Genomic DNA, 18169 nt, shown 5'->3' on the forward strand with positions numbered 1-18169 from the left:
CGACAAGCTGCTGTTTTTTTCTAGTCGTAATTTTTTTCCCCAATAATATTTGAATATATTTTGAATCCTTCGATATTACTTTTGAAGGACTGTTTGATGAATTTGACTTGATTTTCATTAGGAAACTTTTCATCGTAATTGAAATAAATTAGATGAGTCGGTTTGTTTTTTCACATTCATTTCTCGTTTCTGCATCAACTCGTACGGTCGTAGCGGGCGACAAAATGTTTATGGATGTTTATGTCATGTACATGTGTAACGTGTGTGCACGATCGTACAAGCGGCGGTGACAATTTTGCGGTCAAAATCGTCAAATTTATTACGGAAGGATACTCTACATCTAACAACGAGTCAGCAAAGGTAGGCCTAGTTATATATAGTTACACGATAAACCTTATTCGATTTTGCTAAATTTCGGTAATTTAGAGGGAATACTTAGTTGTTTTCGCCACATTTTACTCGGTAGCGCAACCCAGTGAAGAATCGAACACCGTTGCGCGTAGTCCCATGCGTACATTTTCTTTCTGTACGCGCAATGCCATTATAATGCGCGGTCGGTCGTTATGGACCCGGTCGGTGGGTTGGACCCCTACCATACATAGTGCGTCGCGTCGGTGTGTGCAGTTTGTTTTGAATGCTGGCTGGCTCCCCCCCCCCCCCCCACCCCATCGACATCATCCAGAGCTAGCTCGCTCGCGCCATCGCACGTACGCCAGCCCGGCCATGAGCTGTGTGCATGCTATGCTCTTGATTTGTCATTCATTGACAAGTTCACAGCTGACCAGCGACATCCCGTAGCAAAAGCGTCCGCCAAACATCAAAGAATTTATCGGACTGCCAAGCCAAGTAAATGCTCAAGGAAATTTGTTCGTCGAGAACCAGGACAAGTCTAATATACAACCAGGTTTTGACCTTGTGCATCTCTTGAACCACGGCACAACACAAAATCAGCTGCTGCGCCGGTCCAATAAGCAAGATTACACGTGAGTTGTGTTTGTAAATTTTGATTTGGTAAGAGTTGATTTTGTCCAGCGGGTTCTAACGTTGACCGACAAACTTTTGTAACCGTTAGAACCTAGGCCTAGGCCCAATTCAATTCTGGTTCTGGTTCTGGTTGTATATACTGCACACAACGCCCTGGTGGGCTATGGTACAGTGGTTCGAGGTCATTTGCAGCAGCAACAATTAAATCTTAAAGTGTGCTTTTTGGGTTATACTAAACACATCTAGGCCTATATTTGAATTCAATGTTCTATTGAATTCAATTCAATAGAACATTTATTTCCAGATCAATACAATGTAGGCCTAACTGTTAGAAACAGTAACAATTCAGTAGGCCTATGATAAACTGGAGTGGAGGTGACAACACAGCACAGTAAGCATGCACAGCTTGAAGTGAGTGCACCTTTAGGCTTTATAACATTTGAAAACGTAATCATGGTAATTGAATCTGATTGAAATAAATTTATAGCTAAAAAGATAGCCATTTACAAGACGAAGTAACGCAAGACACTGAAGCTAAGGATGCAGGAGGAAAACAGATAGGAAGAAGGAAAAAGAGAAAGAAAAGAAAAGAGAAGAAAAAAATAACATTAAGGAGATGTATAAACGAGAGAACCCAAAAATATATCTAACCCTATTATAAATACTAAAACAAACCAAGGCAACATACCTAACCGTTACATGTAACGACAGCTGGGGAGACCGTGGCCCTATGTCTAATTCCTTGAAAAACTTCTCATTTATGTAGAATGTGATAATGACATTTGCTGGGTTTTCGCTTCTGTAGCGAAAAACTGACCCAGCAAATGTCATTATTATAAATGAGAAGTTTTTCGCAGAATTAGACATAACATTAGATCTAGGCCTACTTGTCGGTCAAGTTCTAACGTTAGATACCTGGTAGGCCTTCATTAGTGTTTCTGTTTTTCTTTTTTTTTTATAAAAGTGAAACAACTAACATTAAATAAATTTATAAGAGATTAACATATAGGGCCTAACGAAGATAGTTTTCTAAATCCTAAATAGCATTAGTAACAACAAAGGCAAAGCTGCAGACTGCACTTTTCATATTATTAGATAATAACCAGAAAGTTACTTGTGTATTTTGTTAGGCTTTGAATAAACTTCAGCCAAATAGGCCTAACCCTGAATTTCCCCCAACGAAACGTAAGTTCCCTATTAATCCCTAAATAAAGCCACCTTACACCTAAATTTGATATGCATCACTTAACATAGTGGTAGCAGAGGTTAAAGGGATGGTACGGTATGGTGGAGATGAGAATTGCAATTGGGCGTGAACTTTTTGCAAGATACCCCCAAGAAAACAGATAGGCCTAGGGCCCTAGAAAAGTACTAGATTCTATAAAGTAGGGTCTAGAAGTACAGAGCATACCATTTTAAGAGGAATTCAAAGTTTATTTGATGAAAATCGGGTTTGGAATGACTGAAACATCCAAAAACAAAGTAAAACAAAGCGATCGTAATAAAGTGTGGGTTCCACACTTTAATCGCTCTTTTTTGGATATCTCATCCATTTCAAAACCAATTTTCATCAAATAAACGTTGAATTCCTCATAGAATTACAGGCTCTTTCACATTCCATAAGTAAGAGGTTTCTCATCTCGCCAAAAAATGTTAGAAACCTGAAATTAGGTCTCGACCAAAACTATAGTATATGATCTCTTTATTAAATTGCATGGCTGTGCTGAAGTTTGAAGCCTAAAATTGTAAATAAATCTCCCTAAAAACCCAGGATTGCCACTAGTAGTTGCCCTGTTGCTGCTCTTTAACTGTCGTATGAAATGTGTCATTGTGTGACTGCAACATGTGGAAGAATCTGTTCGGTGGCCTCTTGTTAACTGTATTGCCTATTGGCGGTAATATAGGTGCTGTTCGTAATTTTGAAGGTTTGTTATTCCAGGGAGGTGAGACAATGTTGGTTATTCCGAAGGTTCGTGAATCCGAAAAACACAAATTCCCTCTAGACTAGACTATATTCTGCAGTACCTACAGTGTAGAAGAGGTTTGTTAATCCGAAAATGAAAAAGGTTTTGTTAATCCGAAAATGAAAAAGGTTTCGTTAATCCAAAGATTTGTGGTGTTTCCGAAGGTTCGTTAATCAAAAAAATGAAATAGGGTTTGTTAACTCCGAAGGTTCGTTGATCCGGAAATGAAATAGGGTCCGTAACGAACCTTCGGATTAATCGGAATACACTGTAACAAGCTTTATTTCATTTTTGGATTAACGAACCTTCGGAATAACGAATCTTATTTCATTTTCGGATTAATGAACCTTCGGAATAACAAAAATTATCACATTTTCGTATTAACGAAACTTCTGAATAACGAATCTTCTGAATAACGAACCTTCGGAATAACAAACCTTCGGAATAACGAACTGTAACCGGTAATATCTAGGGACGGGCCAACCATATTACAACCTAGTCGCAAGAATTTTGCAAAAGCCTTCACTTCAACAGTATTTTGTGATCAGTGACAGTGTAATGCATTGTTGGTTGCCATCAGTTACAAATTGTAGCTGTTAGTGCTGAGAGTGAATCGTTTTGATATCTTTGTATTTTGTTGTTTGGTTCAGCACAATGGCATTCGTTTACAATGCAGTTTCAAACAAGAAAAACTAAACAGCAACCATACAAAAATAGGTAAAGGCCCATGTTAATACACATTTTGCCTGTGCATTGTCGTACTTGTCTAAAGATACATGTAGTACGATAGTTTAGACAGCTTCAAATAATGGACATAAACCTGTGTATTTGCATTTCAATGTCAGCCCCACACAGAAAGCAATATCATTGTTGAAGGTCACGAAAAAGGATGTATTAAAACTTGCTTGCATTAGCATGCAAAACAAGGGCAGTTTACTTCAACGACCTGGTAATATTATTTCAAAGAATGCGCATGACAGAAAGTTTGTTTACTAAGCTCAGGTTGATGTGTTGTACCTCTCGTTTGTTATATCAAAATTAACTTTTATCTAAGAATTTTTGTTGACTCCACAAATGGGCAACATACTTGTGAAATGTTTTTGCTTGGTTGATGCTCTGTAACACAATCACGTGTACGTGATGCAAAGGTGTAATGACGTAACATTGAATGATATTTTTGGCCCCTGTACATGCACCCAGCCGGAGCCACTGTGCTTGTACATATACCCATGACTATGTTCTGCATAATGCATGCAGTGTGTACTTTTGCTATTGTTGCTACAGTAAAATAAACATTGAATGTACCGGTAGCCTACATAGTATGCATATCATTAAGATGTACTTAATAGACAAAAGTTACTCAAGGAATTTACTGTTTAAATTCTGTAAAAGTCATAGTTGAATGTCAACATTCTCTTCTCATACAGAACTTTGTACAGCTGTAAATCACAGCATGCTACACATACAATGTACACGTATTACTTCAATTACCTGTGCTTTAATTTATACATGTAAACCAAAAACTGTACGTATGTAAGTACTACCAAAAACCACAATTCTTCTAAAGCCTGGAGGTCCTGATTCTGAATAAGTGGTCCTGAATACCAGCTCTTATGATACAGTATACAAGTATAGGCCCCTACTTGGGTAGGTGTGTAGGCCCTATAGGAAATGCATGTTCTAACTTATTGCAAAATCAGCTTGTCCTGAAAAAGTTAGTCATACAAACCATTGTACAGACAGTGTTCTGTGAATGTAGGACTAAATGCACAAGTTCCCCATGACAGGACAGGTGAATACCAAGATTAAAAATATGCTTATTGCAGGCCTGGGCTGTTCACAACTACATGTGTGGAGATACTAGAAGTTTCAAAGATGTTTGCCCAAGATTGCATTATGACAAAATTATGAAGTTACTTTGCCTCTGTAAATTTAATATTCTTTTGTATTCTAAATTTTGTAATCCAAGTCTTTCCATGTTTCTCCAGTAATCTGCAGCATTATTCCACAAGTCACTTAATAAGTTACCCCCAATATTCATGCAAAATGGTTCTGATACAGGGCACTTGGGCTGAATTGCTGTTGAATAGCACATGTTCTGTTTCTTATGTTTGTCCTTTGTGTATAGATGGGTATTAAAAACAACAACAACAACAACAAAGTACACATTGCATACAATACATGGCCTGAACGTAAAAGTTTGTTAGAAATCTGCATACCGGTAAATACTTGAATCATGTCAATAGAAGGCATAATTCTCTCCCCTCGAGCATACCCTGCACCTCCTATTTGATATGGCCTGATTGTTAACCATTCAGGATAATGTGTATGGTGATGAAATATTGTGGAGGACAAAACCGTTGTGGTGGTCCTGCTCTGTTTTGTCTGTCATGCACCCAAGTGTACAAATGTAGTCAGTATATTACAAATACCTTGTGAAGCGTTAAAAAAAAAAAAAAAAAAAAAAAACTATCATGGGGATGCCTCTTTTTATATTTTTTTATTGTGTGTCGCTGATTCAAAGTGAACCTACACGTTGTGAGCTACATTGTACGTGTATGATACAATGTAACTTAGGTCCTAGCAGGGGTTATGTAGTTATCCCATTGATCTTCTCAGTTGGAGACTACCATTAGCAGTAGGCCTAATTTTGTCTAGAGAGGAAATTAGTGCATACATGTATGCTAAAGCTTTAGGGAAGCACAGATTTGATACAAATGTTTTCCACAATTCTTGCTGGTACAGTGTATCTGCAAGGGGGGGGGGCACTGTGTAAAACAGTGCAAGTGTTTTGCAACAGGTTGAGAATTGATCTGCTTGCCCGACTTGGCAAGTGGCAAAAGAAAAACAAAAGAATTTTGGTATGTACATGAGTGTAACACCTTGCAAATTATGTCTAAACCTACAGGTGTAATACCAAGATACAGTACCTCTTTGCATTTACATGTATATTATAGGAGCCTACGATAGGTTGTATTAGCTTGAAACCTTTGGCAAGGATGAGGTTGCCATGGATACGAGTAATGGATGAAGTATACATGGTGGTGGGAGTAATCCATGGAGACTATTCAAAGCTATAGCATCACTACCATGGAGCCCTGCTGTCTGTAAAAGATCAAATGTCATTGAGTCTGTGTTGATCATGGGGCTGACTTGTGCTCTTTTCAAGGTGATTTTGTGTCCATTTCAGAACAGATGAAAGCTGCCATGCCACTTCTGTGTGTGGATTATTTCCTATCCAAATCTAGCGAGTCAGCTGTTGACAAAAAACAATTGAAGTAGCTGTTGACTATAAAGAGTGCTATTAAAGAAATTCCCACAAGAATGCCATGTGTTAGGCCTACTACAAGTACATATGTAGTTGTAGGCTACAGCTGGATACAGATACAAGGTGTATTCCACTTTGCTTTAGAAATTTACTCCAGTAACTGAAACGAATTCAGTATTCAGACACCCATGTAGAGAAATATATCTATGCAAGCTTTTTAACAGTGTCATTATGGGGGTGTAGGGCATTGTTTGGAGATCAACAACATTAATAGTTAAAGGGTGTGTACAGTTCTGGTCGAGGTGAGGATTTAGCTTTTAAAGACCAATTCTTAAGAAATACACGAATCCCAGCATATCGTACCTCTATGGAAAGTTAATTTAATGAACATTATGTTTAAATAACCTTTTTACATAAAATTCAATCACGTAAAACAGAAAACCTGATTTTAGGACTCGTTTCTGCGTTGCACGGTTCGGCGGTTTCGGAACAGTTCGGTAGATTTTTTGATGACGTCAGTGAAGGGAGCTGTGCAGAACACGACGTCATTACACTACATGCTGTTCACGGTAAATCCATCAAAATCCTTACGTTCAAAGATCTGCTTTTTGAACCTCCATCTCCAGAAAAAATAGTTATTGGTCGATTATCATGTAACAATTGAAGTGTACCTTGGATATTTCCTCGTTTCCTTCCCTCCATATCCACTAAACTATCCAAAATATTGACTTAAAATGACCTAAATTGCTCTATAAACTGACGACAGGGAGCGAGAGGACGACCGCCGCGCGCCGAGCCATTCACAGCTTCACAGCCTTCTCAATCTCATTACAGTAATTGTTCATCAGCCTCAGGTAAGTGCAATTACTGCATTGTTTCTTTGTGTCATTGGTTTGTTGTTTTTTTTTGTCAGTGGGTGCTATCTACAGATGTATGGAGTGCTCGATTTTTGATTTTTTTGAGGATCAAAGTTTGGACACTTGCCGGGCGATGCAGGATTCGACTGTGATAAATAGTCCCACATGTACATCCACATGTATGTACAACAATTGTATAATTCAGTCGAACCTGAAAAGCTCGCACCCAACATGGCAACAAGCATGTACTGCAAATGAGTGCCTAAATTCAATTCCTTAGCACTACATCCTGAATTATGTATCCTGCTCAGTATCTCCGTAAAAGGAGGAGCTGTAGATCCATACTTAGACCTATATCGAGACGATTTCGCTTAACACACTAAAAAGGACTCACTACTATGTAGCCATATCAAGATGCACACCACATTATACTGTCGATTTCCCGTGCACTCACGATGGCTTCATCGTCATAAACATAAACATAAACCTGAAAATATTCAATGGTCATGATATTTATATTTCCAGAAAGCTGACTCTCTGATCATTTCATTTCTGGTACTAGAAGTGTAAAATTGAAACATTTGCTATGTCAAATCCATGAATGAAAGCAAACAAACAAATTGATTTCGTACTTTTGGATTACTGTACGTGTACTTCAGTTCTGCTGGGTACTATGACTGCACTGTGCATTGAATGGCAGCGTGTCATATACCATTTTAAAGGGAATTTTATCTTCTTTCAAATGACATACAGTATAACTTGTCTATGTTTTTATTCTTCTTTCCTTGCTAATGAAGAGCGATTGTTTGGGGAGTTGTCTGTTTTTGGTGTGTGTGCGCAAACGGGTGCTTGGCAGCTGCACTGCAGTGTTTGTTTACATAAGTGTGTTGGCCTGATATATGGGTTTATCTACATACATGGAGCTGTTACCTGTGGGAAAAAGTGGTTATAACCAAAAAGGTTTTGTTTGAAAAATACTACTTGATTTAGCAGGAATTGATTTTTTTTTTTTTTTTTTTTTTTTTTTACCTGTTGGTGTAATCTGTGGTACAGAATTCTATTGCTTTTCTTTTCTTTCTTCTCGTACCGGTAATACAGGGTATGGAGAAGAAGAAAAGGTCTTCTGGGTTTCGCTGTATGGTATATGGATGCAGCAACACCTACCAAGATGGCTACTTCATGCACAACATGCCTGGAAAGATGCCAGGTGAGAACGAAAACTATTCAGCACACCAAAAGGCCTGGTTGAACTTTATTGCAAAGAAGAGGAAATTAGAGACGAAAGATTTCCTGAGGTATCAGAAAATATCAATATGTAGTGGACACTTCACGTTGGAGGACTACAAGACGACCGAGGTACAAATGTTTCGGAGAGGGATTCGGTCTAAGACTCCATCCTTAAATCCAGAAGCCGTCCCAACAGTTGTTGATGCTGTCCATCCATTCCCCCCATCATGGTTCATCCCAGCAGCGTTGGCCTCTCCACTTCCAGTGGCTGAGACAGCATCAACATCCTCATCAGGGCTGTCATATTCAAGAGAGGCTGCACAAATGGATGAGGCTGAACACCCAAGTGAGGCCGGACAAAGAAGTAGTGGGACTAAATCAAGTTCTCTGAAGCGTAAACGGAGTGACTCCAACTATATTAGGAGACAGGTAAAGTTGAATTAGAATAATAAATGAAATACAGCTAGAGCACTTACCCTGAAACACCAGTTATTGAAATTTTCCTAACAGTAATTTACCTAAAAACAGTTTGCATCTTGGTTGACAAGTTCTTTAATTCTTTTGTGATAATAATAATAAATATCATTTACAACGTGCTTATTACAACGTTTCTAAGCACTGAAGAAAAATTAGGAAAGATAAATTCAGTTATGGAATATATACAAATTGAAATATGATGAAACACAATACAAAATACATAAAATAAACATTGTATTAGTTATAACATATAGAACGAACTTGACATAATATACAGACTGTATATAATAAATCAATACAAATTACATAATATGAGAGAACAGATGAGATTTCTTTGATGATTTGAAGGAGTCTACTGTTGGAGCTTCATGGATGTGGATGGGCAAGTTGTTCCACAGTGTAGGTGCAATAACACTTTTATTTTTATTTTTATCCAGTATATTCCAGTAGTCTTTTCTTTTTTGAAGGGTCCACAGCTTGCAAGCTGTGTTGCTCAAGGACCTCTTGATCAGATGATTTGTCTAACTTTGGAAAAATTTAACTTTATTTGTTCATCGTTGTAGTTGTGATTCCCTAATTTGAAATCTTTTCACACTGCATTGTTGTGCACCAAATGTTTGATTTTGTTGATATTTGTACAATCTTATGTTTTTTGTTCTAATTCAATAAAGAAATTGTATCTTGAAAATTGAAATTGAAAGTCAGAGTTTATAATCCTATACTGCCTAATGATTTTATACAGATGTGAGTGATTAGTGCATGAAAAGATCCTAATGCAGTATGTTCATGTAGCTTTTGTTCAATACTTTGAAAGATTTAGAAACTTCATCAAAACCTTACATTTTCCTTTTCCTTTTGCAGGAAGTCAATCTGATCTGTTCAGAGCATGACCGAAAAGTGGAGGGAGATCTGGCCAGAGAAAGAGCCAAGGACATCTTTGATCGGTCCAAAGGGGAGCAGTGTTCAGTTAAGGTAATTCAATACACATGTTACAGTTCAATCTCATTTTCACAAAACAAGGTCATTTTTCTACTCCCAAAAATGACTTTTTCTTGTAACTTTCTTGTTACGCACAACTTTTCAAAAATAGAAGGCTAGTGGTATGGCATAACTTTCTCAATAATTATAAGGATGATGATGATGATGGTGGTGATGATGATGATGGTGATGATGGTGATGCTGCTGTTGATGATGATAATGATTATAATAATCATTATAATGGCAATGATGATAATAATTATAATAAAAAAAATAATAAATAAAAAACAATAGTAATATTAATAAAAATGATAAAAACAGCTCTAAAAATATTTTGTTTAACTCTATAGATGAGAGACCACAAGGTTGGAGGTAGGCGGAAGGGTCGCACGTGCAAAATCCAAGTACGCCAGATTACATGTGATAAAGGTATGTAGAATAATCTTACTATTTGTATTATCCCAAACCTTTTTACTCTTCCATGATAAATAGAAGTTTGCTTCAGTGAAATTGCATTTTTAACATTATGCATACATGTATGTGCAAGTATTATTTTTTTTTTTACTTCAATGCAACTTTGGTTCAGTGGAAACGCATGCAGATAATATTGAAGTTTTGTACATTTGATTCAATTTCATTTCAATTGCATTGCAGCTCGAGGGTGTTTTTCTCATACACATCTATTTAATACTTGTAATGAATGTACAAAGATATGTGTTATTAATTCTGCATTAATTTGTAATTTCTGCTCAATTCCCCTCCAGGATCGCAGGCTGGTGTCTTCATGAAGCCGACTAAGCAAGGTCCAGTGGTCCTCTACAGTGATGCAGCTGTGCAAACAACTGAGAGCAGTTTCTCTTCTCAGGATGAAGAGACAGAAGCAACTTTGGATGACTTTGAGGTGGTGGACGATGAGAGCAAGGATCCAGTCTACAGGCCCAGTGATGACCTTCCATCAGAAGAAGACATTGAAGCAGTTCATAAGCAGTAATTCTTTTTTCTGATTTCAAACTGTTCCACAACCAAATTGTGAAGCATGATTAGTAATATCTGCTGGTGGTATTCTGACAAATCTAAGGTATTGGATTGTGTTATCTGTCATAACAGATCGAAATGGAGCAGTATAGCTTTTTTTTAAGATAACTTGTGCAGATGTTTTTAACATACAAACATACATGCAGTGGCAGTTTTGCAAATATTCAGCTATTTTATGGTGTTTTGCCATATTCAACGCAAATAAGATTACGAAAAAAATATTATCCTTTGTTTCTGTAAAATTGATTTATTTTCAATGCATACAGAGCACATCCAGACAACATCCTGGAAGAGGGGAAGTATATTGTGTTTGAAAGGAACCTCATCAGCCTGTTTGAGACTTGCCTCACCTGCCTCTCCAAGAAAGTGATCATCGAGAAGGTCCAACCCCAATCATATGGATCTCAGCTCAAGATTCAGGCTACGTGTGAGAGCTGCGGGGCATACCGCCAATGGTACAGTCAGCCCAAGATGGGGACTGTGATGGCAGGAAACTTGCTGCTCTCTTCTGCCATCTTGTTTGGAGGAGCCAGCCCCACAAAGGTTATCCGTGTGCTTGGCTTCATGAATCTGAAGGGGATATCACTTTCAACGTTCATGGAGCATCAAAGCACATACCTTCAACCTACAATCATCAGGGTGTGGGAGAGGAAACAGCGGGAGCTGATCAGGAGAGTGAGAGAGAAGGAGATCATACTAGGAGGGGATGGACGTGCCGATTCGCCTGGCCACAGCGCCAAATATGGAGCATATACCTTGATGGACATGGAGTCCAAAAAAGTCCTCAATATCCAACTTGTCCAGGTGAGATTGATTATCAAAATTACACAGAAACGTATTTATATTGGAGGAAAGTTTTTGAGGAGATTATTAGTACAAGTTTCAAGAATTAATGTTTCAGTTCATATGAACGTGTGTATGCTAGCATGTTAACCAATGCTGAATGGATCAATGTACATACCGGGTATTCATGCTTTTGTTCTACATGTATTTAGGTACATTGCCAGTCAGCTTGGACTTTATTTTTCGACAGATGTTTTTTTTCTGGTTCAATCAAAATCTGAATAGTGAGTTTTAAAACATTTATTCGATGGCTGTGTATTATACCTGACACAATCTTGTGCTTCTTGCTCCAGTGGTAGTCTAATTTTTAAGTCCGTATTTTGGATGTTAGGTTGGGGACAATGGCATATTAGATTTAGTTAAAATTCCAAAAAGGAGCTGTTGAAATTTAGGAGCAATATTCACTATGGAATTGTGTTTGTTGTTATTTTAAATGAGCTTATTTACTTACATATATATGGCAACATAGAAAATAAATTGGCTTGTTCATTTTTATGCAATTTTTCTCTTTACAGAGCAATGAGGTGACAAGCTCCAACGCAATGGAGAAGGAGGGGCTTGTTCGAGGGCTAGCGGAACTTCAGGAATCTGGAGTGAAAGTGAAGGCCTTGGTCACCGATCGGCATTCCTCGGTAGCAAAGTGGATGAGAGAAGAGCATCCAGACATCAAGCACCACTATGACATATGGCACATTGCCAAAGGTTAGCAAATGCAAACTATGTTTGTAGTTCTAAGCAAAGTTCAACGGACTTATTTTAAATGCATCTAGACTTTAGATATCAAAAGGTCTGTTGCCATGACATTAAAGGTGATGATAATAAAAGGCGACAGGCCACAACTTTATTAGGATCCCTTTGTTTCACCTTGTTTTTTGATATCTCAGCCATTTCAAAACCGATTTTCGTCAGATAAACTTTTGATACCCCTAAGAATCCCATGCTTTTTGACATCTCATAGAGTGGTTTCTAAATATCTCGCAAAACGTTAAAAGCTAAATCCTCACCTCGACCAGAACTGAACACACCCTTCAATAGCAGTTTTAGGGGAAAATAAGTTTTACAGTTTACAATTACTATAAATTGAAAATATTTGGTTCTAGTTTGGATATTGTCTTGTTTCTCAATGGAGTAACTGATTAGCGTTGTGTTTAGAATTGGCATCTCCATTTGCTCATGTATGAAAGGTATTGGTCTGTAATAGGAAATGCAGAGATGCGTGTTAAAAGTAGTCCCATATTGCACCGAATATATGAAAAGATGTGTCAAAAGATGGAGTGAGACACCTGGGAGGCATTTCATGAAGCGTTTTGTCAGATATTTCATCAGACAAAATGTTAAAAGCTACTGAAATCCTTGCATCTGATTGGCTGAGAGCAAATTTGTCCGACAAGTTGTCGGACAAAAATGCTTCATGAAATGCCCCCCTGATTTGTAACATACATTTGTATTTGACTTCCTATCATATTTGAACGTAAGCTGACAAACTTGTCCATTGACACTGTTTGTTTCAAATATGTTAGCCATTTCCTGAACAGATTTGTTCAAATGCATGGGATTTTTTTTTTCTTCAAAATTAGTAATCTCACAATGTAATTAGATACGAAGAGGGTTCTCTCTCATTAACTATAAATGTACCATTGCCATGTATGGCTTTCAGCTTGAATATTGATCAACTTGAAGATGAACAACTAAAGATAATTTATCCTTTCAGAAATACCTATCTATTTTATGTTTGTTTCTAATCCTTCAGGTATGCAGAAAAAGATTACCGCTATTTCCAAGCTGACAGACTGTGACGTGGCTGGCCTGTGGAAGCAGTCTATCATAAGGCACGTATACTGGGCAGCTGCATCTACGCAAGATGGCAATGGTGAAATGATTGCTGCAAAATATGCATCCATTTTCAACCATATCCGGAATGTGCATCATCATGATGACATCTTCAAGCGATGTGAGCATGCAGAGGACTACCCACAGCGTGAATGGATGAAGGAAGGTTTGTAATATAGAATGTTCACCCTATTAGTTAGTCTAATTACTTGAGACCATGTAATGTAATGTTATTACCGAGAAATATTAAAAACCAATACGAACTTACGAAAGAAAGATAATAAAATACATAAGTAATTTGGATTATAACACAAATTATTGGTGTATCTTTTTTTGTGGTAAATTTTCCATATGAAATTCTAGATTCATTTTGAAATGAAGTACAAAAGCAAATAATAATGAAACTAGAAATGTCGCTATGGCGACTGGTGTATGCCTCCGCCATAATGCATAGTTCTCCTAATAGGTCTATAGTGCAATGTCTTGACAATGTGTGATGACAGTTTCACACATTTTGCAAAATACTAAAATGACAGGTTTGCCACAAATGTGCTGAATGTTCACTTTCCTAGAACTAGGTTCAATTGGATGAATGATTAAAACGTCAGAGTGCAGGTATTTGGGGGAACTGATGATTTTTACTTGACTTTTGACCCTTTTATAAGTTTATGCATTGAGTAATTTTCAAGCTATTGAGAAAAAGTATGATTTCAGTATCAAATGGTAAAATAGTATCATCAAAACCTGGCCTTTGACCATTGACCTCACAGTTCCAAAGAGAATCACTGTTAGGTAGAACATGCATAAATATGTAAGTTTCATGATAATACCATGAGTTACTTTTGAGATATGGAGTAAGAAGTGCAATTTAGCACTTTCACTTGACCTTTGACCTTTGGGCAAGAAACTTCCCACAGAATATATATTGGGTTATACATACATACAGTGCATCAAGTTTTAAAAAAAAATCCTTCAGGCATTGCATAAATATAAGGAAAGTAGTAATATTTTGAGGAGTTGACCTTTGACCCCTGACCTTTGACCCATGACCTCCAACTTCCCTAGATAATCACTGCCCATCGGTACATGCGTATATACTAAGTTCCATGAAGATACCTTGAACCATTTGCGAGATATGGAGAAAAACATGAAATTTCAACCTTTTTTTTCACAAAATACTAGTAAACTGTGACCTTTGAACTTTGACCCCGTGACCCTAAAATCCAAACAAAGTACTATCCCCCCCCCCCCAGGATATACCCTCATACCAAGTTTGATGCAAAAACAAAACGGGACGGTGTTATACGGACGGACGGACGGACGGACGGACGACCCGAAAACATAATGCCTCCGGCCACTAGTCATAATCTACGAAATTTATGGCTGCCAGAATGGTCAGTTACATTATATGATATGTTATAAGCAAATCTGGACATTGAACTCTCTCGAATTTTGCCCTGGCAAGTTATGGCAGCCATTTCCAAAATGGCCGCCAAATATTATTGCACTTGCAGAAAATTGGTTATTATCTACATATTTGTGCTCGGAAAATTTAGTATGTAGATTCATCTGATATACTCTAAGCAGGTATGAATGTTGGTTGTGCTTTGATTTTCCGAATGAAGCCATGATAGGCCATATTCAAGATAGCCATTGTTATGTATGGCATATATGAGATATGTTCATATCTTCATAAGATCTTATATAGACAACAAATTTCAGTACCTCCCCGATTGTTGTGGACAACTCTTCCCCCTACCTTTTTCTCCAGCCTATGTGGAAGAACTGATGCATGAAGCCATGAACCTAGTGACCAGGAAACTCAGACTGCGGAGCGATATCCCAGCGTTAGAAGGCAAAGCTCCCCTCTGCTCAAAACACCAACGTGTAGACAAAGATGAAGCAGTGAGGCTTGCAAAGGCGAATCGTCGCTTTAATGAGTTCGAGTAGTTTGTAAGGAACAGTGCACCTAGTTCTGTTCGAGTATGTCACTGACGACTGATGAATCACCTTCCCATTCATTCCACTATATGGAGGGATTGAATAGATTTTATTATCACTGGTTCAAATTAACAGTGATTATGATGTGTTTATCTTGCAAATGCTAACCATCGCTGCAGAACTATACACAAAATAAATGATAAATCTGTTTGTTTCATGAAGCAAAAATTAAGTAAGTAACCAAGCAATAATGCTGTATTTGCAATTTTCATATGCTGTCAGATATCCTCTATCATGTAGAGATTTTTGGTGCATGATCGTAAAGGTGTATAACAGTGGTTGCTGACTTAACTGACGGCTCTTGGAGAGGGTCTTCAGTGGAGCGGGGAAGACGGCGCCATGTGATGCATCTTTGGCGATCATGGGAGTCTATCGAAGGCAGCGATGTCCAATGTTGGAAGGGGTATGGGGGTGGAGATTGGGTCTGTGGGGCTCAATTTCCTGGGGTTGTGGTTCTTGGTAGGAACTGGTGCCAATTTGTGTGATAGGGTATTAGCAGTCTCCATCAAAATGATGTGTTTCGTTTGAAGTTCAATAAAGCGTTACCTTGTTTTCAGTGAACACCAGCAATGTAACAAACTCACAAAAGCATGGTTATTTGCTTGACTGTACTCTTTAACATTCTATATAGTCTTTCCATCATGTAATCAGGCTTTGATGTATAAAGGTAATTTTCTTGTGCACAAGGTATGTGGTAAAATGATATTTCACTCTTCTGGGGTTGTTAATGTTTGATGTCATTGTGCATATAATGACTGTTCTGAATGAAATTGGATTCAAAGTGAGTAACATTTGAAGTGTGATTGCAGGGTCTGGAGGTTACCGCTTCTAATTGGGTATCTTCAAATAGATTGTTATATGTTATGAGAAAATATTTTTTCTCATAAACACATGGACAGTTAACAGGATGGTACTTGATTCCTATTGTGCTTGTTAGTCATTAGATCTTTCAGATAATTACTGATTTCCTCAAAGAAGTCAATTGCTATTTACACAACTGTGAGTAAATGGAACATTGCACAAATATTTAACCTATTATGAGGACTAGTCTTGTCCTATTTTCTGTGGAGGCATTGAAAGAATCCTTTACGAGGTTAATTTGTGTAAGTATATTCTACCAAGCTTACATCAAAATATTTTGATGTGTCACAGAATTGTGTCATGTGTAGTAGAATTCCAAATCATTATTTGGGAAATCTAGGATGATCATTGTATATTGTATAAAATGTCTTCAGAACCCTCTCAGGTTTTTTGCATCTCGTACTATGTTGGTTACTTCAATTATCTAAATTTGCATCTGCTGTCAAGCAATATAAGTAATCATTCTTGCCAAAGAAATTTGTCTTGAGTAACAAATGAAGCGACAACATTTGAAGACATCAGTGGAAGAAGAACCTACTTACACAAAACTACTGTGTATTTTTTCAGAATTTATGATGGCCTCAGACTTCTTTCTTTTCAAAGGGCATGATTTTCAACTTGTGTTTATCTTATACTTTATTTGCTGAGCATGAAGGAGTGGACCAACAGAAACATGACTTGCAGGCTTTCACAATGAGGTTTGAAAACATGATTTGGTCTGATATGATCTGTAGAATGGGTAAACTATACTTTTGCCTTATCTGGTCCCCAGTCTGATTGAACCATTAAGAATAATGTATCATTTTTAAACAAACAATAGCCAGCAAAAAAAATAAATACATGTACATTTGACCAATGATGTATTGAAGGCTAGAACCAGATTGATACATGATTGTACTGGCTGCTCACTGGAAGTCCTTGCCAGATGAATTTCATAAACCATCTTTTGTATGACAGATGGTCACAGTTTTCATGAGGGATGTAAGTGCCAGGAGCAAGGTATTATTTGCAAGGGATTTCCCTTTTGAACATTGTTCTTGGAAACTTCTATGGTGATATTTCTGGAGCCTTCGACCATATTAGCCTATAATATTTTTTGAAATTTGCATGTACAGAAAGTACTGTTGGCTATATTTGCCAGCGTTCACTTTTTACAGATTAAACGAAGAAATTTTGTCAGTGCATATCTCTCTGTCTATATTTGCAGTGTATTCAGTGGAACGGAACAATCGGAAAAGGGTCTTCTCTTTGGGGTTGCGGCATTCACATAGGGGTCATTGGTGGTGGACAACCATACAATTTTTTTTTGTCCATACCTTGGTGTTGCTGGAATGAACAAACATTGCAGTTTGTTCAAACTAGCAACAGCTAACATATGTAATTCACATTCTGGCAATTGAAATGCTTTTGTTTGTTGTCAGGTTATATTTTGTTTTTGTGCACTTGACAAAGGTGCCTGTGTAAAATTTGACATAACGTAAAAGGTCTATTGATGACAATTTTCTAGCAACAGCCCTGAAGTTGCTTATCATCAGGACCAAAGCTACATCAACAAGCATGACCAAACATACAAACACAACACAACACAACACACACACACACACTCCACACCCACACACACTCCACACATATACAGTTTGTTGCAAATGGCTGAACAGCTAAAACCCCTTCAAATAAAAAATGATAAAGTGAATAAATACCGGTAAATAAAAAAAAAAAGAAGAAGAAAAGGGCAATAAAAGGGTGAACAAACACATAAAAGGAATGCATTGTAGCAATTAACAGCTCTCATGTCAGATATCGATTTTATTCATACATTATGCACCAAAATTGTTGCTTTCACA

General features: G+C 37.5%; 2 protein-coding genes across 3 annotated transcripts in view; both read left to right on the forward strand.

The window, feature by feature from the left end:
* The first annotated feature begins 782 nt into the window (after nt 1-782).
* The window catches only part of LOC140239410 (uncharacterized), a 33380-nt gene continuing 15993 nt past the window's right edge, over nt 783-18169 (forward strand). Inside the window, exon 1 of one of the 2 annotated variants that reach the window (XM_072319252.1) lies at nt 783-983. The gene's annotated coding sequence lies outside the window, so the exon portion shown is untranslated. The remainder of the gene's footprint in view (nt 984-18169) is intronic. The other variant, XM_072319251.1, reaches the window with a different exon arrangement.
* On the forward strand, nt 8124-17502 carry LOC140239575 (uncharacterized). The gene is made up of 8 exons (XM_072319406.1): nt 8124-8729; nt 9639-9749; nt 10106-10184; nt 10520-10742; nt 11057-11594; nt 12149-12335; nt 13384-13629; nt 15235-17502. Exons 1-8 carry the CDS (start codon nt 8175-8177, stop codon nt 15411-15413), a joined length of 2118 nt encoding a protein of 705 aa, XP_072175507.1. The 5' UTR covers nt 8124-8174; the 3' UTR covers nt 15414-17502.

This window comes from Diadema setosum, chromosome 16 (genome assembly GCF_964275005.1).
Source record: "Diadema setosum chromosome 16, eeDiaSeto1, whole genome shotgun sequence".
In the NCBI taxonomy this organism is placed as follows: domain Eukaryota; kingdom Metazoa; phylum Echinodermata; class Echinoidea; order Diadematoida; family Diadematidae; genus Diadema; species Diadema setosum.